Genomic DNA, 22,838 nt, shown 5'->3' on the forward strand with positions numbered 1-22,838 from the left:
TTTTACTTACAGATTTTATGCTGCGATCTCGGGCATTTCTCCTAGTTCAGGTTGGTGTATGATAAGTGGATGGTCACGTTTGTGCCCCCGCAGGTATTCCAGATTATTTACTAGTTGTTCCTGGTTGTTTATTAGTTGTTCCAGGGGACTAACTAGCTGCCACTCCTCTGTATGCCGCCATCTTCTTCCATCTCCCTAACACTGTTTCTGAGCTCTCTGTGTTGGAATATGGACTTGTAGCTTACTCACTGTAACTCAGGCATAGTATTTCACTTTACAAAAAAACCACATTTATTCATTTTATAGTTGATAGACATTCATGCTGTTTCCAAAATTTTGCTATTAAAAACAATGTGAGAAGTATTCCTGCCTGTACATGTGAGCACGGGGCATATACTTAGAAGCGGAAGCTAGATTTTGGAGGAAGCAGGCAGCTTTCCTCCAAAGGAGCTTTATCACTCACGGCCTGTCAACATTGCACGGAAGCCACTGTATGTTGTTTTCATCAGTAACTGTTTGCACCAATCCAACCCATGCTTTTAAAACCTGCATTCCTATGACCTGTGAGCTGAACATCTCATGAATTGGCCATTAATTTCTTCATTTGTGAATTGCCCATTCAAATATGTTGCCCGTTTCTCTACTGGGTTGCCTCTTTCTTATCGGTATCTAGGAATCCTTTATTTTACTCCTTACACTAATCTATTTTAGCCTTCTGTCAAAGTTCTCCTTTTGTTATGACTCCAGGGTTTTCTCTGCAGCAAAATATTTCTGTGTTCTATTTCCTCTTTTGTGCAGGCCTGTGTAGGTTAGGCCAGTGTGACTTTCAAAGTCACAAGCCTAGCCTGTTACCTACTGCTGTACAGCAAAACACTCCAAAACTCAATGGAATCAAACCACATCCATTTTTCTCTGCTCCCCATTCTGTAATCTGGGCTGGCCTTGCCTGGGGTCACTCGTGCAGTTGCAGGCATCTGGTGGCCAAAGCGGCCGTGCTCCCATGGCAGACAGTGGTGCTGCTGGGCCTTCCCCACGTGACCTCTCAGCCCCAGCAGGCGACACCAGGCTTCGCAGCACCCGGGTGCAGGGCAGGAGCAGCACCGTAAGGCCTCTTGTGACAGACTTGAGGAGTCCCAGCCTTGCTGCTGCACACCTCCCAGGAAGGCAAACCCAGGACACCTGAGGCCCCTGAGCTCCTCTTGACGGTGCTCGGCAAAGTCGTGCGCTCTGTGCACACATGCCCCGGACCTTCCCATGCACCCCCTTCCAGTCAGCAAGTTCTCGGGGCAAGCTCTCCCTTTCACTCCAGGGTGGGCAGGGTAGTTCTCTCCTCCTCTGTGCACCAACAGGAAAAGCCAGCCTTTACCAACCCTGCATTTTCCTGTCTTGCTCATGCAGTCCTTGCAGAGCTCCAACAGCCCAGGGCACACTGGGTGACAGGAGAAGGGCCTCTGCCGCCCCTGACGGTTCTGCTAATCCAATGGAAGCCTTTGCTGTGACCCTGCATGTGTTCCAGAGGTAAGAGGACATTTCTTTCTCTGTAGTAAAAGTGGTTTAGGGGAGCAGGAACTGGGAGTAAAGAGTCTTTTTACATGGGAGCGCTGTAGACGTCCTCGGCTCTGCGAGGCACGCACGGGAACCAACCCAACAAAGTGGCACCGCCTGTCTGCAGGTGGCACAACAGGAACCTGCCCTAACCCCGAGTTTGACCTTGTGATGGGGACTCTGGACCTGACCCTTCGGACGCCTGTGACAGGCAGAGCTCTCGCAGGCTGACCCCCAAGAGCCCAGTGCCTCTGGGACTTCAGGGACTGGCTTCCAAGGCCCCCCTGGGGCTTCCCTGAGAGGAACTGACAGGCCCCAGCAAGATCTTCCCATTGTCTGATCTGCAGGGCATCAAAGACCCAGTTCCTTCTTTCAACACTGAACCGCTCCATGTTCTTTTTACATAGGCTCATCCCTCTACAGAAGTAAGCCAAAGGTCTAGAATAGGCTCAGATTTTTCCACCCGAAAGCCGCGGGAACCTTTACCTCTCCGTGACAGGAGACCCTTCAGGCTTGCGGGAGATGATGTAGCGGCAGCTCAGTCCTGCATCCTTTACCATCTGGTCTCCCAGGAACTCGGCCAAGCGCTTGGCTGTGCTGATGGAGGTGGACTTCTGATCCCCGTAATCTTCCAGCTTCCGCGACATGGAACGGTTCTCAGAGATCAGTTCAAACAGCTCGGAATCAGGCATGTTGGCTGCCTAGAGAGCAGGCAATGGTTAAAACAACACTGCAGAAGTAAAGAATCAAATCACAGCTCACCCAGCACCTTTCTTCTCTGGAACTGTGTGTTTCACTAACCTGACAACCTAAAGGAAATTAATTTCAGAAGGCTGTCTCATACGAGTGTACAGCAATACTTAAAAAACAAAAAAAAAACCCACAAAAAAACTTAGCTTTTACTTTAGTAAACTGTGCACAAAATATCAAGAAGCATTTATTGAATTCTAAACACCAAGACTGCAAAAAAGGGAGAAGTGGTGATTTTTCTCCAGAAAGGAAAAGAATGAAGGGGAAAGTGGAAACAGAAGGGAGGGAAGTTAGGAGCGCTGGAAAGGGTGGGGCCAGGGGAGCCGCTGGCTGTGCCGCTGCACCCTGAAAGCCTCTCCTGGGCCCGGAACAGCCCTTGCCCGCAGTGCTCCCTTAAGGCCGCTGGACTCCTGAACGTTCTGTGTTTTCTCCCCCTTGGGCTCACTTTCACACATGGGTCAACTCAATCTAGAACAAAGATAACCTGCCAAGAAATGGCAGGCCGGGAAGCAAAGGACGTCGGAAAAATGTTCCAGAACACTAGCATATTCAAGTATTCCTTTTGCCCAGAAAGCTGATTCCTAGAACATTACACAAAAGAGGGAGGTAAGGCATATGGATCAAGACACTCACTGCCACCTGATAACGACAGAAACATAAGAAACCTGATATTCAACTGTGAGCTATTTCAGCAAACTGTGGCATGTAAATGTGTGAAAAGTTATATAGCCTCTAAAGGTACAGAGATGACAAAGCAACACAGAAATCATTACATATTCTGTGCAAGTATACGTCAAGAAAAGCCAGCAGTGTCGCAAAAACTAAATACTGGGTCCATTTAGGGCCTCTGAAGACTTCTAAAGATCAAAGAAGCTGATGTGGTTGCTGCTAAACTTTTCTCTTGCGATCCCTTTTATCATGATGCTGTTTTGAGAGTGTCCCTCCACAGAACTCTGTCACTGGGTGCGGTCGGCAGGGCTGGATCTCATGGGGACTGGCCCTGACCCTGCACCTGCAGCCCCAGGCCCCGAGAGGTGGCCAGCAGGGAAGGGAGGCGCTTGCCTTGCTGTACAGCACATCCAGCCAGTAGTCGGCTACTTTGGCGACTGAGCCGTACACTTCTTCCAGCGTGCTGCCTTTGAGAAAGGCCTCAAACACCGAGGACTGGAAGATTTTAATCAGCTGCAGTTCCCCACGACGCTTGACCTCAAAGCCCTTCAGCTCTGCCAGGGAACCATCTTCATTGAATACAGCATATCTAGGAAAGAGGCAAGCAGGGCAGTGAGAAGTCCCTGGGGTAGTACCTGCTTTCACCCCTGCCGCCATCCCCTGGCCTTCCCCCTTCTCTTTCTATCGCCCAACAGACAGTTATGCTTCTCAGGAACAAACGCATTCAAGGCCTGTAGCTTACACAACAAATGTAACACATCACGAATAAAGCTGCAGGCATCAGTGGCTACAATCTTTCCACATGTGAGTCACTGAGAAACAATGACTAGCTCCTGGTCCACTATTCTGATTGGACTGTTGAATCTAATCCACCCAACTCAACCCACTTCCTTTCCCAAGCACAAGGGTGTGTGGTTCTTACCTCTTCTTCAGCTTCTTGCCTTCTTCCTTGGAGGCGGGCAGGATCATGGCAAGGTAGGGCCCATCGACTTCAAAAAAGATGCTGTTCTCGGAGCGGGTGACGTAGGTGAGGGAGGAGGGCCCGGCAAGCTCCTGGTACTGGTCATTGGTGAAACCTTCCTGCAAGGCAAGGGAGCAAAGGGGCAGCAGCGCCACTCACCATGGCCAGCCCTGGACACAGCCCAGATGCCCCCTCCAGCATCGGGACGAACAGCTGCGGCTCTGCCGCACCAGGGAACACCACTCAGCAACCACCTGGACAGTCTCAGGTGCACAGTGCCAAGAGGCAGAACCAAAAGGTTACATAATATATTTTTCTGTTTATACGATATTCTAGAAAAGGCAAAATTACAGGGACCAAAAACATCAGTGGTTGCCATAGTCAGGAAGGGCTAGCATTGATGACAAGGAGGCAGCACGATGGAGCTTTTGGTGGCAGGCAGGAGACCCCACACATCTCTCAAGACCCACAAAGCAAACACAATAAAGAGTGGATTTATCGTATGCAAATTTTAAAGTCTGGGGAGCCCCACATAGAATGCAGACTGGGGCGCATTAACCTAAGTGTGTCATTAACAACAGCGATGAAGGGGTGGGGGGAACAGGAGCTGACCCCAGTCACTTTGGAAAACCATGCTTTGCCTGGACAGAGTAAGGCCAATACAAAAAGAACTGCAACCAAGGACTGAACCCTGCTGGCAAGTTTGTTTCTCACAGGATCACAATTTCGTTAGCAATTCTGCAGCTTTTTCACACATGACCATGAGAGTTCTGTTTTCACTGCAGTAAAAAAAGTTACTAATAAGGAAAAGGGGAGAAAGGAGACGATATCGAGGATGCCTGCTTCTAAGTGCAAATGCACAAGGACAGGCACAGAAATAAGCAGGCATGTGTGAGCAGGGGTCATCCTACACACGTGTCTCCTGGCTGGAGCCTCTGGGGGCAATGGGGAGCAAGGGCACCCCTACCAGATCAGGGTTTCTAAATCCACTCTCCCATACAGGGGACCAGGCTCCCTGAGACAGGACAGATTCCAGGCTGGAAAACACAGGATGAGCCTGGAGCAACCTGTGGTACCAGGAAGTAAGCAAGTGTTCAAAAAGTAAAAGTTAAAAAATAGGATGGGGGCACATCACAAAACACATGGCTCCTGACAGCCAAAGTAGAACAACACAAGCCACGAAATACATAACCAGGGGGCCGAATCATGACCCAGAAAGTAAAGAAAGGGCCACGAATCCATACGGATGGAAACGAATGGGGGAGAGGTGGGACAACTCCTCCTTACAGAGGAATTCCAACTACAAATGAAGAAGGAATGAGGGAAAGAGGGAAAGAGAAAACCACCACCACAGTAATAACTGCTGCAGATGAGCCACCAATAAATACCGAAATTAACGGGCAAAGGTTAAGGAGACACTGGATACTTGCAGTCTCTGCAGTTCTCTTCTGTACCATTTATGGTGGTGGCTTTAATATCTGCCAAGGAATTCTTTGCTACCCCTCCCTCCAGGAGGGGACACTGAATTCCTCCCCCCTGGCGTGTGGCTCCCAGAGAACAGAGTGTGGAGAGCAAAAAGCAGCCACGGCCCAGGGGAAGTGCCACCCATGCCCCTGGTGGAAGGCGACAAAGAGGCACCGCGGCCGAGCTGCTCCCGAGACCAGCGATCACAGCCCCGTGAGACGCGGCAGCCCTCGTGCCAGGGCATCCTGCAAAACCTCCGACCAGCACTCTCCAAGAGTACAGGATCACGAGGGGCAGGGACAGACCGAGGGACAAGGACAGACTGGAGGAGAACAGGGAAGCTGACGGCCAAGGACAGCGTGGGGTCCTCAGGCAGAAAGGGGGCACTGGTGGGAAAATGGGGAGCCCCGTGGAGTATGCAGTCAGGTCAGTCTCGCACCAACGCATGGACCAGGTCATACAAGATGCCAACAAAAGTTGGCTGAAGGGTGCATAGAGGTTTTGTTTTTACAACTCTTCTGCAAGTCTAAAATGATTTCAAAATGAAAAATTAAAAGTAGGTCCAGCATAAAAGGGTATATGAGAATTCTACTTTCTGCACAATTTATCTGTAAAACTAAAACTGTTGTAAAAAATACAATCTATTTAAAATTTTTAAAAACAATTCATTGGCTTTGAGAGCACTAATTTGCAACGGAAGTTTACAACTGAAAGTTAAAAGCAAAACAGTCTTGGGTGCTTGACTGAAAGAGAAAAAGCAGAACTAACTCAGGTAACCTTTGAACATAGTACTTTGGCTACAGATTCTCAGGCTAAAGAAAATCAATATGCACAGCTGGAGTGGAACGGCCTAAAACTAAGAACCTGCCGGCCGAGGTGGGACAGTCTAGACCAGGAATGTGGGCACACTGACTAAGGCGCTTTGAGAGAGCCCACATACCGTCTTTCCAAACTCCCCTGGTGAAGTGCCCACCAGGAAACCTTCCAATCACCAAACAGCCAGATCCCAGCCCTAGCTCATTCCCCAAACTCACCTTGACCATGAGGTTTAGCATGGCCCCAGGGTAGGAGATGGTCACCTTGGGCTTTTTCGCATCAGTGGTCTTGATGACAAAATTTTCTGGAAAACTATTGGGCAGGACACACCATATTCCATCTGTGTCCAGCTCCAAGGGTCTCCTGAGAAGCAAGAGAGGCAGAAAGCTGCATGGAGGTCGGGCCACCACTTGAAAAAGCAGCCCCCGGAGGGCAACAAGGCCTGTTCCCCCACCTCAAGCACAACGACATAAAAGGCTGCAGTTTCCAGTACCACCTCCACCAGCCCGCGACTCGCCCAGTTGCCCTTCCCCTCCGGCGGCTGCAGGACCTCGCAGTGCTCACCCGATCTGCTCCACCAGCTCCCGGGCCTGGGTGATGATGTTGGCTCCCGTGAAGCAGACGATGCCGGCCATTTCCATGGAGTACCAGCGGGCCCTGAGGAGCGGGGGCCCAGCATGAGGGGCCGGCACAAGGCACATGCCTCCAGGAAGCCACCAGAGAAGAGAGAAGGGGAGGGAGGAGCGGCAGGTGGCTGAGCAGGACTAGGAGGGGCTGCTGAGGAGGAACTTTGCTCTGCCCCAGGGAGAAGTCCTGGAGGTGCAGAGCGCAGCGAGGGGGCCAGTGTGCACTGCGGCCCCCAGGCCCAGAGGCTCCTGCTTCCCTGGCATGAGCACCACTCCCCCGGGGCCCAACGCGGGCCTTCTCCAGTCTCTTCCACCCTCCATCGGCCTCCGCTCTCATCTCTGACTTCACAGAGGAAACGAGAGCCATCAGAGCCCCTCAACTCCCTGCTGTCAGGTCTGGGCCCTGAGCCCCTCTGCCATCTCCCTGTTTTGCAAAACCAGGCTGCAGATCAGACCCTGCCTCACACAGCTGCCCCCTCCCTTTCCCCATTTTCGTGTGCCACTTTCTTTGTTTGCACCCATCAAATGCCCCTGTACCTTTCCCTCACAAATTTATTCCCTACCTCCCCTCTCCTGTTCAAATGCACAAACCAGGCATTGCCAAAGTTACGAGATAAACTACGTGTAACCCCCTATTGGCCAAAGTTCACATACCTTACACCGTGTAACCTCCCAATTGGCAAAAAGCCCTATAAAAAGAAATCCCACCACCCGACTGCGTGCTTTCCCCTGAGAAGCCCTTCTGTCAGCGGGGGCCGCCCTGAGGCTTCTCTCAAATAAAACTCTCTTTAATACCTGCCCCTTTGGCTTCATTGCCGTTCTTTCAAACCGAACTACCTTCCACTTGCCCACCCACCTGGAGCTGCGATAGTTTCCTCTCTGTCCTTCCTGACCACTAGCCTCTGCTCCCCTGGGGCTGACCGCGCCTCCCGCACTCTGGCCCCAGCCCTCTGCTCCAGGAGCCTTGCTCCGGGCTTTCGTCCTGCCCTCCTCACCCTCTCCCCTGCAGCTCTCCCAGCAGCATTTACAGATGGGGTCTCTGTCATTAACAAACAGCAAAAATAAAACAACCCTCACACGCACCCCTGGAGTCACCTGGGGCGGCTCCCCCACATTCCCTACACTGACCCCCAAGGCCATTAACAATCTGCAGGTAGTTAAACCCCAAGAGCATGCTCGGCCCCTCCCGCCCTGAACATCGCAGGGCAGCCGGGATGGCCACTGGAAGACCCCCCACTCCTGGTTTTCCTGACTTGTCGGCTTTCAGCCTCTTACATTACTTGCTCCTCTGCCCATCCTGTAAAAATGCACCAGTGTTTCTTAGCAGTTGCTCTCCCTGTGCAGCCAGAAACGTTAAATCACGATATTCCCATGAATACCTCCAGCTGGTACTGCTCTCTCTTAGCCCAGAGGCCACGGAGCCCCATGGCCTCCCAGTCCCCTCACCTTCCCCAGCCCCAAAGCCTTTATCATTCCCTGAACCCAGTGGGCGTCCCCTGGCCGCGCCGGGTGCCTGCAGTCAGGCCCGACTCTCCCTTCTCTCCAGTCACCTGGGGCTCCCCAGCACGGAGCACCCACTCCTTTCGTCCACCAAGCACCTGCCTCATGTCAACTGCTTGGGAAGCTGGAGAGAGCAGTGACCCCCACTGCCGCCACGTACCCCTTCCGCATGACATAGCCGTAGAAGGAGTTGAGGATGCACTTGTGGGCCAGCTGCAAGGAGTCGTAGAGGATCTCCATGTTCCTGCAGCGCTTCACTTCAGCCGCGTCGCCTTTCTCCATGGCTGCAGCCAGCTTCTTCTTCCACACCTGAGGACAGCAGGCTGACCGTTGGACACGCTCCCCACCCACCTCGACATGACCAGTGGCCAAACTCTACCTTCCGAGAAATTTCAAATCTACATGAAATTTGAAAACGCGGTGCATGAAGACTTCACACTCTTCTCCTAGAGCCGCCATTGCTAGCATTTCCCATTTCCTTCACGTCCGCCTGTTGATTCAAGCATCGCGGGTTGGCAGACAGCGTGACCAACGCCCCTACCTGCTTCAGGGCACAACCGGGGCCGGGGCACCGCCCCCCTGCCAGCCCTGCCACGACAGCGGCACAGACCAGGCCGCCCTCCCCGTGCCCCCAGGAGCACCCTTCGCGGGAGCCTGCCACACGCCTGAGTCCCTCTGTGAGAATTAGATTAAGTTTAGCTGTCACACAGGGTGGGGGCAGAGGGTTAAGAAGATCAGCTGTAATCGGTGGCCAGTCCTCCTGTTTATCCGCCCACTATCCTTGCAAGGTGGAGCCTTGGGGGTAGAGGTTCCTAAAATAGCCTCATAAGTTGTTACCAAACTAGCTCAGACTGACTCTGCAGTTAAAGAACAAAGGAAAGAGGCCAGGTAAGCATAGAAGTGGTGTCAGTGCCTTATATGGGCATAACAGTTACAGTCAGGGGTGGAGACTTGTTTCAAATGTTTCTTGTTTCAAATGTTTCAGATACGCAGGGGAGACTTATTTCAAATGTCTCAATTTTGCGTGGGCTAAATGTTTCAAATTTGAGCAGGTTAGTTAGGCCTGTCAGATGGAACCCAACCTCTGGAGTATCAGCCACTGGAGAAACGGGGGAGAGACTTCTGGGTTAGGGGTAGGGAATAAATACTGCTGGGCCTATTGTTCTGTGCGCCAACCCCCACAATTTGGTTGGACGCCCGTTCTTGCAAGATTGTGAATAAATTCTTTTCTTCTCCACAATCAGGTGAGTGTTTATTCCTTTTTAGAAATAGTACTTGTTTCTCACACCTTCAGGCCAGAACTGCACTGCCCGAGGCAGGTGTTCTGAAGGGATCCCAAAGATAAGGACAATTCACATTGCGTTTATATTTCCTGTGAAACCAGGGATGAGAAGAAAACACTCAATTACGGTAGCAACCCACGGATGCACTGCCAACTTTGGGCAGCCTCAGCCCTCTGGGACAGGTCCCAGGACCCAAAAAGACGAAAGCAAGATGTGAAGCCAATATCAAAGACCATGACGTAGCAGCGCTCCTCTCCTTCCAACAGGCCATGGCTCCCAACCCAAGGCCTTCATTCCATTTACTCTTATTTAACGCACTTGCCTCGTGAGCTTCTCCAACCACAGAACTCTGAATCTGCTAACAGACCAAGAGGAAAGGGTGTATCATGAGAAGTAAGCAAGGTGGCAAAAGACTTACTGTGCTAAAATTTCATTCATTTATCAAATATTTACAAACTATTATCAGACTCTGTGCTGAAAGACACAGACAACCAAGCTAACGCAGAACTGTCTACTAACCTCTGCATTTCAAGTGGATAATAACCAAGCCAAGGCAGAACCGCCTGCTAACCTCAGCGTTTCGAGTGGGTGACGACCAAACCAACGCAGAACCGTCTGCTAACCTGTGCTTCACACAGAGAAAAACCAAATCAACGCACAACCGTCTGCTAACCTGTGTTTCGCACAGAGAAAGACCAAACCAACGCGGAACCGTCTGCTAACCTGTGTTTTGCACAGAGAAAGACCAAACCAACGTGGAACCGTCTGCTAACCTGTGTTTCGCACACAGAAAGACCAAACCAACGCGGAACCGTCTGCTAACCTGTGTTTCGCATAGAGAAAAACCAAACCAAGGCGGAACCGTCTTCTAACCTGTGTTTCGCATGCATTTGCTTCTGCACATTGACTGTGGCAGAGGTTATGTAACTCTATGCGTTTGTGGAAGTTCATAGCACTGTACACCTAAAAAGGCTGAAATTTACTGTGTGTAAACTTTACCTGAAAGAAAAGTGGACACGACTGTGAGGACTCCAGTGGTGACAGATACTGGGCACTCAGGAGCAGGGAGCTGAAAGCCATACCTGCCTGAGCTAGAATGTCTTTCCATGTTGCTCTCCAAGTTAGATAAAGTTACTGTCGTCAAACATTGCACATTCTCTTTTTCTCTCAAAACGTTTCACCTTCACTGACCCCCGGTTGATGGATTTCCAGCACGAGTCACAGGCACTTGATAACTATGTGCTGGGAGAGTGAAAGGACACAGAGAACCTACACCAGAGCAGCCACCAGCAACCATGAAGGCCGGGCCTGGGCAGGCATGAGTCCCAGGGTGTACAGGTGCCGGTGTCCACAGCACCCAAGGACGTCAGTGGATGCCACAAGCCTCCGAGAAGAGGTCAAGGTAAGGCTGAGGAGCAGTGTCCCCAAAGTAGTAGTAAAAGGCACATTAGGAATTCGCTCGGCCTGCCCCTCCCACCACGTGGCAATGTGGCAACGAGCATGGACTGTTAGAGGTAAAGGAAACAGCTGTGCTGAGAAAACTCTGCAGTGTTACACCAGGATGAAGTGCCTGACTCAAGCGGGTCTCAGCTAAGATGTACTGTGGAGCAGACTTGAGACAGGGCGCAGCCGGCTTCCGTTGCGCGTCTGCCCCTTGTGAGGTCAAAGTGTCCCACGAGGAGAGAGAGATTTGTCTGTTTCTGTACTGAACCCAGGAATTAGGGGCATAGTAGCTACCCACAAGGCTCCAGTTAAAGGTACTCTACAAACAAACGCAGACAAGTCCATAAACATTGCAGCCAATTTCCCATTCAATATGAGAATTTTTTTATTTACTTAAAGATTTGGTGTTTAAAGTGAAAGAATGAATGAAGACCCTTGTTGAGTGCCTACTACCTGCCAGGAGCTAGCTCAGGAGCGGAGACAGATGCAGTCGCTGTACTGTGGGCACGCATCTGACAAGGGAGACCCCTCCACAGCTGGTATCACTTGGTCTGAGTGGGCGAGGGGCTATGGGGCGCGTGGGGTGCCGGGGGCCTCTGCGAGCCCAGCAGCTGGGAATGGTTCTCAGAGGAAATGGCCTGAGGTGCTTAAATCTCTACTACATCCTGGTGATGTCAGGTACCTACAGTGCTCCTCTCTATCCTTTGATCCCATTGGAGGATTTAAGTCAGTACAAGCCCCTAAACCCTCTGGACCAGAGGTCAGCAGGACTCTTCTTAAAGGGCCAGGCGGTAAAAACCTCAGGTTTGCGGCCCTCATGGTCTTGGTCGCAACCATACAACGCCATGTTGTTGCGCAAAAGCAGCACAGTGTGTGATTGTGGCTACGTTCCAATAAAACTTTATTCACAGAAACGGAGGCCAGCTCAGCTGCAGTTTGCCAACTACTGCCCTAAATAACGAATTCCAAAACCACCATTCAGAGCAACCCAGAAGCCTCAGGACGATTGTGACCCATCTCTTTCTGGACCTTAATTCTGCAAAGTTGGTCAAATCTGCGCATTTTTAAATGCATGTGCAAGCTCAGAGAGTCCAGACCAACATACTGCAGCTCAGGGAGCCAAGAGCACAAAGACCAGGCAAGCACAGCCTGCTCGTCTCAGCAGCTACCCCCGCCCCACCCGTACCCCAGCCTCACCTTGTGGAGCCCCTTGAACTCGTAGCGCCGGTCCCGGAAGGCGCGCACCGTGTCCACGTAGAAGGAGTTCTCCCGCTGGCAGATGGTGGTGAGGCGCTCCTCCACCTTGGTGACGTGGACCTTTTTGTACGCTTTCCGGCAGTAATCTGAAACAGGACCACAGAGGCGCCACATGAGAGCCTGCCCACGACACAGCCACCTCTTCTAGAGCACAGCTAGGGAAAGAGCTGGGACATAATGAACACGGGGTTTCTAAATTAACACCAAGGCGGAGAAGCCAGAAGAATGTGCTGCTCATCTGTCACAGAGAAGCAAGGAGAGCCCCTGGGTAACAGGCCAAATGCAGCAGGACTACAGGAAAAGCGTTTGGGATCTGCATACTTCCTGAGGGAGAAAGGAAGAAATGTGAAGAGAGGAGCTCTGCAGAAAGAACATGGCACTCTAAACCAGACTGCGGGGCAGGAGGTGAAGGACACAGTGAGCTCCCGAGGTGCCCACCTGCCAGCCTCCTCTTCTCATACTTCGCCTGCTCCTCCCGAGACAGCTCGTGAAACGCCCGGGCTGGCCCCTCCGGGAACAAAGGAGGGAACTTCTCAGACTCCAGCTGGTGCTGGATGCGATGGAACTCACTGCGACTGGCGGGCACTACACGGGGGGACAGGAGCAAGTTCAGAGGGAGAAGGGGGCAGGCTGCCGAAGACATGCTCACCGCGGAGAGGCCTGCCCTGGTCGGCACTCACTGAACTCGCCCCTCCACTGCCAGGCCATCTTCCTCTGGCAGTTCGCTCCTGGCCTGTTAAAGTCGCAGGCAGCACAGGTTGCCTCGTCCACCATGGCAGAGGGCTGGACAGGAGAGAGGGAAAGGGGTTCAGGGTTTGGGAGGGGGAGTTTTCCGACTGATGTGGGAGCCACACTCACCTGCAGCCGGTTAGTGAGGATGATGTTGGGGTACATGGCTCCCACGTCCAGGTGATAGATGAGTGGACACTCGATCCGGTTGGGGACATCCCTCAGGGAAGTGAGCTGGGTCTTAATCTGATCGCACACCTACAGAGAGAGGGAGACAAGTGGAAGGTGGGGACCGACATCAGGGGGTACTCAGCAACGCCCAAGTGCACCGTGTCGGTGGGACATGGTAGCATCCACCCCAAAGGAATTATCCAGTAGGGGGAAGGTTCTGGGTCTGCCTGCACGTGGCATGAGCCCGAATGCAGGCTGCATGTGGTAAGCGTTGTACTTGCTGCAGAGCGGCCCGTCTGCCAGCAAGGGGTGCGTCATCCGGCCAGAGCAACAACAGGGATGCTCTCCTGAGGGCCCACTACCTGCCAGCTGGTGCCAAGCCTGTGATGTGCAGCCCTTCAGTGCCACCACCCTCCCCAAGGGGTCAGTGTGGGCCCGTGTCGCACACAGAGAACTCAGGGCTGTCCGTCCGAACGCCAGGCTCTGAATAGTGTGCTGTGCTGTCTCCAGCATTACTTTATAAACCAAATGAACCAGACTCCCGCTTCCACCAACAGGTTAAACAGTTAGCCTAAAAACCCTCTGGACACTAACAACCTAGAAAGGCCACAATAATATGAAAACTACCCTTACAAATGCATAGTTGAGATTACAACAGAAGCCATCAATCCCAGAGAGTAGAAACAGGAGAAGTTGAGACCTGAGCAGCAGCAGTGCTGTCTCGGAAGGTGCCCAGGCAGGGGCAGCTCTCACAGCCGCGCAGGGACCGACGCGCAGAAGGAGACGGAATGCGGAGTGCTCCAACGTCACCCCTCTGCTCAAACCTCATCAATCTCAGGCTTGAAGCAAAGAAAAGAGCCTTCCCTGAGCGTCTGTCACCTACAGGGCAGTACCTGACAGGTTTGGGATTTAGATGTGTCCTCCACCCGGTCAGGGAGCCCAAAGAAACCAAGATAAAAAGCAACCCCCGGCCTGCAAGGCTCCTGTAGAACCAGGCGAAACAAAGGCAGAACCAGCAGAGTCCTCCCTGGTTGCACAGGGCCCCCACTGAGGTGCCTTCCACCCTACACTGCAGAGCGCAGGAAGACACAGCCCACCGTGCTGAGAGCAGACGCCACAGGCATCACCCGACAGAGCTCCGGGATTAGGAACTCTGAAGTGAGTGCATCTGAAAACATTAAAGACAAAGATCCAACACACTACACTAAAAAAAAAAAAAGGAACCAACATAAGCTTCTAGAAATAAAAGCAGACACTAAAAAACAAAAAGTCACTGAAACTGTACAAAGCTAACGGTAGACAGGCTTCTGATCATACGTTTCTATTCACTCCCCAAACCTTAATCCCACTTTTAAATGAGAACATTATATGTGTGCTCATGTGACAAATTCATTCCATACAAGATGTGTGCAACACCAAGAAACACAGCACCAAAGCTGAGAGTCATTCTTTTACGAGCTCAATAATTACGAGAAACGTAGTTTAATACACTGGCATTCTTAGACAAATTGCTAAAAAAACACCCTTTAGATCAGGGGTTAGCGAACTTCCGTACAGGACCAGATGATCAATATTTTAGGTTTTGTAGTCACATACAGTCTGTTGTATATTCTTTGATTTTCTTACAACTCTTTGAATACGCTAAAACTATTCTTAGCCTTCAGGCTGCATGAAAATAGGCCTCAGGGGCTGTAGTTCACCCTTGTTTTAGGTATTGAAACGTTGGGAAAGTGGGAGAAACCTAAACAGAGTAAAAACTGACCAGAAGAAAAGTTAACCAGAAGAGTAGCCATCATTTTTATGAAATACATTAAATTTGGCAAAGTCATCTTAGAAAATCACCTGAATGCACAACTTTCTAGCATTTAAAAAAAAAAAATCCTTAAATCCTCCAAAGTTGTCAATTGAAAAAAAACACCCAGAACTTTAAGGAAGAGTGCTGGGACACTGGGCGGCTGAGAATCCCCGGCCACTGCCGGGAGAGGGTCGAGCAAGCACGTGGGTGTTTCCCTTCTCCCCGAGGACCGTCTTCAAGGACGCTGGGAGCGGCTGGCGAGAGAAACCGCGTGAGCTGTGACAACGCACCTCCTCTTCCCTCCGCGTCCTCCCTGTATTCAGACACTCCTGGCCTCACCTCCTTGCGTCTTTGCTTGTATCTTACTGGCAAGTAATTGTCCTTGCTCCTTTAAGATGTTCTTTAAATCGTTTTTGTTAGCTCAGACTAGTCTTTCTTCTTCCCACGTTGACTCACTCAGAGTTCCCTGAAGTATAATAACGACCATAGTAACAACATCCAGACGGCACTTTACAGTTTGCAAAGAATGCTCGTACATTCTTGTCTGACTTTGGTCTAGCAAACTAGTTGCAAGATGTTTCTTGACGTCAATGCTAAAAGTGTTCAACTCCAAGCTACCGCAGTGACTGGATATGCCGTCGTGCTGAACAGTGCCACGCCGCCGCGTCCACAGGAGCAGGCCGACCAACCCAACGGGCCCTGGGCCTGGGTTCTCCATGCACTTGGTCATTGGCACTTTCTAACCATTATTTCAGTAGCTTTTTATATTCACTACATTCTACTCTGTAATTTGTATGAACTTAACTGTCATCATTTAAAAAGTCTGCTTAACACCAAAAAACAAATGAAATTAAAAATCTCCATTGGCTCCCCGGATCCAGTGAATGGGCAGATGGATAATAAAAAGAAGACAAAAAATATATATAAATAATAGGGGGGATAAGGGATATGGGATGTTTTGGGGGTTCTGTATTTTTAAATTTTTATTATTTTTGGGGGTAATGAAAATGTTCTAAAATTGATTGTGCTGCTGAATGCACAACTTTACGATGATACTGTGAGCCACTGATTGTGTGCTTTGGATGGATTATATGTTGTGTGAATATATCTCAATAAAATCGCATTAAAAAAAATTTTCACTGGCTCCCACTGCCTACAAAATAAAGCCCAGCTGCCTTAAAACTGGGCATAAGATCCACCACAATGTGGCCCATACTTGCCTTTTTCCTTCTGTGCTACCCAGCTCTTGTTTCAAAAGCCAGCTTGTCTGACGCCTGCTCAGGTAGCCCGGGCCACCTCATCCAGCCACACCCCATCCTTCCGGACTGGAAGCCCTTGAAGGAGGAGCTCCTGGCCCGGCCTCGGTGCCCACGGGACCAGCACACACTACGTGCTTAATGAACATTTCACAGGAAGAAGCCCGCAATGACATCAAGCACGAGGAGAAATACTGTCACCTCAAGCCCCCCGTCTTGGCCTCTTCCCTAAGAGCAGACGGTGGAGGCACTGCCCCGGGACCCTCACCTCCTGGAAGTTGGTGACACGCTCCACGGGCACCTTCTCCTCCTCTTCAATGGCATGGCGCATCGTCTTCTCGACCCGCTGCAGCAGGAGGTCGAAGGCGGCAGGATTCTAGCACAAACGGCCACAAAACAGCACAGATGAAACAGGAAAACGCGACTGCACCGAGCCGCCTAGAAACACGTCAGAGAGGCTGCCGCGGTCAGCGCCACTGACGCCCTGTGTGACGAGCACACGGCCGAGCTCCAGGGGGCCGGGGCATCACCGGTGCCCGTTCCCGCCGCACTGCAGGCCGGAGGCGCCCGCTGACATCCTGCCCCCTCAGCCAGGAGGACAACACGAAGGGCAGCCAGATGAATACAAGGGAGACAGAGGGGCATCAACAGGGAGAGAACGGGAAGGATATTACACGAACTCCAGCCCTCTGTGGCTTCTAGATCTTACCACGGGGCCAATTGGGAAGAAGCTCAAATCCTAAGGAGAGAAACCAGAAAGGAGGCGCACCATCTTAAACCGGCAGGGGATGTCGCTGCGGAAGACACCTGACTCGAGGGCCTCCACGTGGCCCCCGACGTAGGTCTCTGCGTCCAGCACGTGGCCGTCATCGGTGAGCTTGTTGAACTCCTGCTCCTGCTTATTGGGGAAGACTATGTTGGCGTGGAAAGCCTGGACCATCAGCAAGGCTTCACACAGAGTTCCGGAACCCTTCCGTAGCACCTGATGGGAAGAAACACAAGGCTTCCAACCAAAAACTATCCGAGTTCCCCAAAACCACACCAAAGCCAACAACCGGAAAGGCAGCTAGTTGGCTAGGAAAGAAAAGGTGAGAAAGCCAACCGATGAAGTGCTATCACCCGGCGCCACAGCCATCTCACAATGGGGTCCCAGATCCCCAGGACGGTGGTGGTACCCTACTGCGGCACGCCACACCCGCTCACACACGGCCACCCGTCTGTCAGGGTCACTGCATCCAAAACTGTGCAGGGCGGGGAGCAGGGCGCCCTGGCGTCAAACGCACAGACCCGTTTGGCAGGGTGGCACTGACCTCATCGGGCTCCATGGGAATGATGGTGCAGAGCGCGAAGATGAAGGGGTGAACGTACTTCATGTACATGTAGTAGGTGGCAACGGCGTCCGACACGGAGTATGTCGCCAGGGTCTGAGGAGAGGGCACCGGAGAAGCTCACTCAAAAGTTACATCGAGGCAAAAGCCGGGAGCAGCCCAGGGGCCCATCGACAGACAAGTGGGAAAACCAGACATGGTTTGCCCAAACGACAGGCAGCCCTGACACACACGGCAACACGGACAGAGCCCAGACAGCAGGTTGAGGGCAGTAAGCCAGACCCATGAGGACAGGCGCGGCATGAGTCCAGTTATGGGAAATATCCAGAATAAGCAAGTTCACGGAGACAGAAAATGGATCAGAGGTTACCACAGGCTGAGGGGCTCTGAGGAGTTACCACTTAATGGGTACAGAGTTTCTGTTTGGGGTGAGGAAAGGAAAAGTCTTGGTAATGGATGGTGGTGATGACTGCACGACACTGTAAATGTCATCAATGCCACTGAACTGTCCACTTAAAAATGGTTAAAAAGGGAAATTATGTGTTATGTTACCATCATATAAGTTACTGGCAAAACCAAGGTGGTGGGCATACAGGTGCTCACTAGAAAATGCCTCCAACGCTATGTTTGAAAATATTGACAACAAAATACTGGGATAAAGTCTTAATGCAGTAAAAAGTATGAGTCCCCCCCACCCCCCTCCCTCAAGGAAGACATGTCAAACAGAGCCACCAAAACCAGGGGCTCAGGGACCCGAGGGTGGGGCAAGACCACGCAGGCGAGGGCAGCGCACGTGTCTGAGTCCCGGGCTGCTCAGCACCTGGGGCCGCTCGCTGGCCATGCGGCACATGTCCTCGGGGTCCAGCTCCACGGGGTCGTAGCCCAGCTTGGCCTTGGCTGCCGCCTTGAGGTTGTGGCTGCCCACGGGGAGGTAGCTGTCTCTCTTGACCCACCTGTGGATGCAAAGGGGAGCTGAGGGCAGGGGTGTTTCCAACCTGGAGCCTGAGAGCCAGTGGGAGCAGGCTCCCCGGACACAGCGCAGAACGTAGAGCCCTGACAGCCCCAGGGGCTCACACCAAGACCCTCCGCAACGTGCTTCATCCATGGCAAATCCACATTTCCACACAGAACGTGAGGAAAGGCCCGAGCCAGTCCTGCAGGCCCCTTGCCGTAACTCTCACCCTCCACAAATAGGCAGCTCCTGCTGCACAGAGGGAAAAGCAAAGCAAATGGGGCCCTTGCGGGAAGCCACTCCTGCCCCCCACCCAGCCCTTCCCCACAGCTGACCGGCCTTCCTGGCGGTACCTGTGATACTCGCAGCCTCGTCCTACAACCTGCCATCAAACTGTGCCCCCTCAGCACGCTCAGGCCGTCTACCCCTTCTTACAAGAGACCGTCACCAGCCTCCATCCTGTCTCGCTGTCTCCACCTCCTTCCCAAGCCCTCTGCCGACCTCTCCCCGGCGAGGTGAGCTGCCCTCCGTGAGCTCCCACAGGCCTAGAACTTCACTCTTCCCCAGCTTCCCCTTCTCGTCTTTCCACTGAACCGAGGGTGGACACTCAACATATGTTTGCTGGCTAAATGAATGCACGATTAAAGGCAGTGGCCATCTTTCTGAGGCCACGTTCTTCTCTCACAGGTTTGTCACTATGGACAAATCTGTACCAGAAAGGAGACTGTGGCCATCAAACCACCCCACTCATAAAACCCTTGCAGTAAGACGCAGTGGTGAACCCCCAGGTACACGGCCAGTCCACGATCCACTGTACCTGAGGCAGTCCATGTGTATACACTGGGGGGCCTTGTATTCCCCCTGGCTATCCTTCTGGAACCCTATCTCCTGATGCATACTCAGCCCGTGCACTGCAGCTCTGGCTTCCACAAACGGCCTAGGGCAAAGAGAGGATGGAAAAGCACCCGGGAGAGATCAAGCTCTAATTTCTCCTTGGAGGTTCCCAGAGTAAACTCTAGGAGCTCCTCATACCAACTCTCTCCTCAAACAGAATAAGAAAATCATCCACGCTACCAGACAGACCTCCTCCTGTTCACCCCACACATACCAAATGCTTTTCAGTTACTTGCAAAAAATACGACAAACTCACCAGTCAAAAAAATCTCCGTTGTAGGTCACCATGATGGTGGGCTTGGTCTCCTGGACATGCTCAAACCATCTCTGGATCAGATGAACCTGAACTCAACAAATTACAGCAATCGTAGATTTCCTTTCCTCCTCAAGCTACTTTCAAATACCTCTCTCAAAGTTCAGAGCAAGGGACCTCTGTCAGCATTTTATTTGCACCTCCCCTGCAGTCTCTACCACGAAAGACAACACCACTGAAGACTGAGTTCAGGAGGTGCCAGTTCTGATCAAGTAAATGCAGCAAGGCATCAAAAAGATCAAAATGCCTCTGCTTTCCATTTCACACCAAAATATTTGGGCAATTTCCTAAGTGGCACCTTATTTACCTCGTCAGGTTCATTGAAGACACAAAACGGCCCTTCATATTCTGGCTTGGGGGTAAACTCAAAATCTTCAATATCTTCTGAAACAATCTCCCTGTTAGTGATCAGGTAGCCCTGGGAAGTCCATCAGCATCAGCGTTAGTTAAAGACAGCAAACCAAGACACAGCCTCTGGCCACCCTACCCAGAAACCGCGTGGAGGCCCTCACCGCAAAAACCTCCACAGCGACCTGAAGGCGCCAGCCCAAGCGTGAACTGTGGGTCAGGTGCTGCTCTAGTTCTGGGACCGGACGAGACCCTGCTCTCGGCGCTTCCTCCCAAGACGCCCAGCTGCTCACCTGACCATCAATCATGTAGGAAATCATCATGATTTGGTCCGCCTCTGCATCAGGAAACTTGAGAGGTAATTTGGTTGTTTCAATGTCAAATGCCAAAACTACAGGATCCTGAAAGGACAAAATGTAGAGCTGAGCCAGTAGTAAACCAATCTGAACTCTGAAGACCCAACTTAGTCGACACCTATCCACTGACCGGCTCACTCCCCAGTTTCTAAACAGGAGTCAAATGCCAGCTGGGAAAGATCTGAAGCAGATCTTGGGGATTGACTGACCTACAACAAGAATGCCGTAATTCAGTGATGGTATGAAAACTCATACCATCAGATTCGCCCGCAGCTGTCATCTAAAACGAAGCTGACATCTTCATTTTAGAAATGAGAAAACTGAGTACAATGACTTTTCCAAGATTATGTGCTTACACTTGAACCAAGGTCTTCCAACTATACATCCAATGTGTTTTCTACCTGTCACTTTGCCTATCAACTCCCCAAAAGGAACTCACAGCTTTTCCTCGAATGTTTAAATCCAGCCCAGCTCAAGTAGTGCGGTCACATGATAATTCACAGGTGCAAAATGAAAGTGTACTCCCAGGTGGATGAAAAACTTTTATCTCCATTATTCTTTTAAGAATGTATTTGTGGAAAAAGAGCCAAACAAATCTTTGAATCAAATCTACCTTTCAGTGCCAAATTTTTGAAAATAGGTGGGAATTTCAGGATGGAGAAACGCAGCAATACTCACAGGCCGTTCGACGAGGTCATCTCGGCGCGTGATTTCCACTGGAAAGGCGTCTCCCCGGTATCTGACATTGTACCAGTGAGCCTGCGGGAGGGCACTGCACTCACTGAGAAGTCCTGCAGGCACGCCCAGCTCTGCCACTTCAGTGCCTGCAGGAAGCCATGTAAGGACAGCCCCCAGCCTCAGCCAGCGCACTCACCACATGGATCTTCAGGTCGATGGAGAGGCGGATGTGGTACGGGACATCATATTCGCGCATGTCCACTATGTTGTCCATTTGGTCAGCTACCTTCTTAGTGGAGTCCTCTTTATCCGTGATTACACTGCCCCCTTGCAGAACACTATAAAATGAAAGGAGAGAACTGCTAACTAAATGACACTCGACCAGCAGCCAGAGGCCGTGAAGACCGAAGTCGATACTGAGTCACCAGGAACGGTAAACGTTGGGGGATGAGATCACCCGCGCAGAGATAGGAAAGTCCCCTCAGTGCTGCTCCCAGGAGAGGGCCTGGGCGTGGCATGGGGATCGCCCCCACCCATGTCAGCCCAGGTGCGGGTCACAGCTCTGCCTCCTGAGATGGAGATGGCACCTCACTAAGCATCATTTTTGTGATGGTGACTACAGCGGGCCAGCCCCTCAGGAGCGCCCTGAGGACACCACAAGCAACAGCCGCGAAGTGCTTGGCGCAGGGCCCAACCAAGGCCCAGGGTGCAATCTCAGCTGGTCTGATCATGTCCCAGGGGAAATCGCTGTCACCAGGATGTTCAGAGCAGGATAGGCCACTACACTTTCAAATAATGAATGGAGTATTAAGGGAAAAAAGACAACTAAGCCCCAGAAGGCTCAGGCCGCTGGGAGGCATCTGATTAGAGTGCTCACTGCAGGAGGCTGGGAGACTGCAGCCACCCTTTACTTAACACACACAAGCATTCAAGAACTTCCACCTAATTGCTCAGAAGCATTTCCACATCAGACAAAGCCAATAATTATGTTAGCTTTACAGCTAAGCTTTTCCTGCTCCTTATATCCATTTGTCAGTGTAGGAAAAAACAGGAACACAGTAATTCTGAGCCGATCAGCCGCCGGGCCCAGGAACACGGCGCTCACCTCGAGAGCATGGACGTGTAGGCGTCGCTGGCGTGGGCCTGCTCTCGGCTCTTCTTCACGGCAGGGGATATCTCCTTCCGCACTCTGACAAGGTCCTCCACGGTGTTAAAGGACAGTTTAATGTAATTTCGCTTCAAACCCACTAAGTGATTTGGCTGTAAAGAGGACAGATTCATGAGTTCAAGACAAAAGGGACATTATTGGTGACGAAAACAAGGGGATAAATACAAAAAAGTAAATACAAGCAAGTCAAAGGGATGGTAACTCCAAAGTGCCTTGTCTAATTTGCTCATGGCACCAACAGATGCCACTAGTTCTCTGAAGAGGACTTATATGCAACCACCAAAGCCCCGTGGGCAATGGCCTTTTTAACCCTGGACGGCACAGGGATACTCACTAAGTCCAGATCCTCTTTGGGAACAGTCTCCACTTTAGCAATTTTACCCTGAAACTTCTTGGAGAGAAAAGATGAAACTTCTCGTTCACAACCCTAAATGAGAATCAGAATTAAAGAACTTTTCATTAGTAAAATCTATTTATCTCCTTACCTATTTCTCTAAAAGCCTTTTTGTTTCCCAGTTACAAACCCCACTACAGAA

The 22,838-nt window shown here is 51.4% G+C and overlaps 1 protein-coding gene across 2 annotated transcripts in view; it reads right to left on the reverse strand.

The window, feature by feature from the left end:
* The window catches only part of POLE (DNA polymerase epsilon, catalytic subunit), a 68,430-nt gene that overhangs the window by 39,534 nt on the left and 6,058 nt on the right, over positions 1 to 22,838 (reverse strand). For both annotated transcript variants that reach the window (XM_037817063.1, XM_037817064.1), the window contains exons 5-26: positions 22,637 to 22,729; positions 22,240 to 22,394; positions 21,331 to 21,472; positions 21,135 to 21,215; positions 20,394 to 20,501; positions 20,060 to 20,170; positions 19,696 to 19,781; positions 19,363 to 19,482; positions 18,414 to 18,546; positions 17,576 to 17,689; positions 17,035 to 17,247; positions 16,534 to 16,641; positions 13,173 to 13,301; positions 12,995 to 13,097; positions 12,753 to 12,899; positions 12,255 to 12,400; positions 8,492 to 8,640; positions 6,770 to 6,862; positions 6,424 to 6,568; positions 3,887 to 4,044; positions 3,358 to 3,553; positions 2,032 to 2,246 (exon numbers count right to left, since the gene is read on the reverse strand). In XM_037817063.1, the coding sequence (XP_037672991.1) occupies positions 2,032 to 2,246; positions 3,358 to 3,553; positions 3,887 to 4,044; positions 6,424 to 6,568; positions 6,770 to 6,862; positions 8,492 to 8,640; positions 12,255 to 12,400; positions 12,753 to 12,899; positions 12,995 to 13,097; positions 13,173 to 13,301; positions 16,534 to 16,641; positions 17,035 to 17,247; positions 17,576 to 17,689; positions 18,414 to 18,546; positions 19,363 to 19,482; positions 19,696 to 19,781; positions 20,060 to 20,170; positions 20,394 to 20,501; positions 21,135 to 21,215; positions 21,331 to 21,472; positions 22,240 to 22,394; positions 22,637 to 22,729 (2,945 nt within the window). The remainder of the gene's footprint in view (positions 1 to 2,031; positions 2,247 to 3,357; positions 3,554 to 3,886; positions 4,045 to 6,423; positions 6,569 to 6,769; positions 6,863 to 8,491; positions 8,641 to 12,254; positions 12,401 to 12,752; positions 12,900 to 12,994; positions 13,098 to 13,172; positions 13,302 to 16,533; positions 16,642 to 17,034; positions 17,248 to 17,575; positions 17,690 to 18,413; positions 18,547 to 19,362; positions 19,483 to 19,695; positions 19,782 to 20,059; positions 20,171 to 20,393; positions 20,502 to 21,134; positions 21,216 to 21,330; positions 21,473 to 22,239; positions 22,395 to 22,636; positions 22,730 to 22,838) is intronic.

This window comes from Choloepus didactylus, chromosome 23 (genome assembly GCF_015220235.1).
Source record: "Choloepus didactylus isolate mChoDid1 chromosome 23, mChoDid1.pri, whole genome shotgun sequence".
NCBI lineage: Eukaryota > Metazoa > Chordata > Mammalia > Pilosa > Megalonychidae > Choloepus > Choloepus didactylus.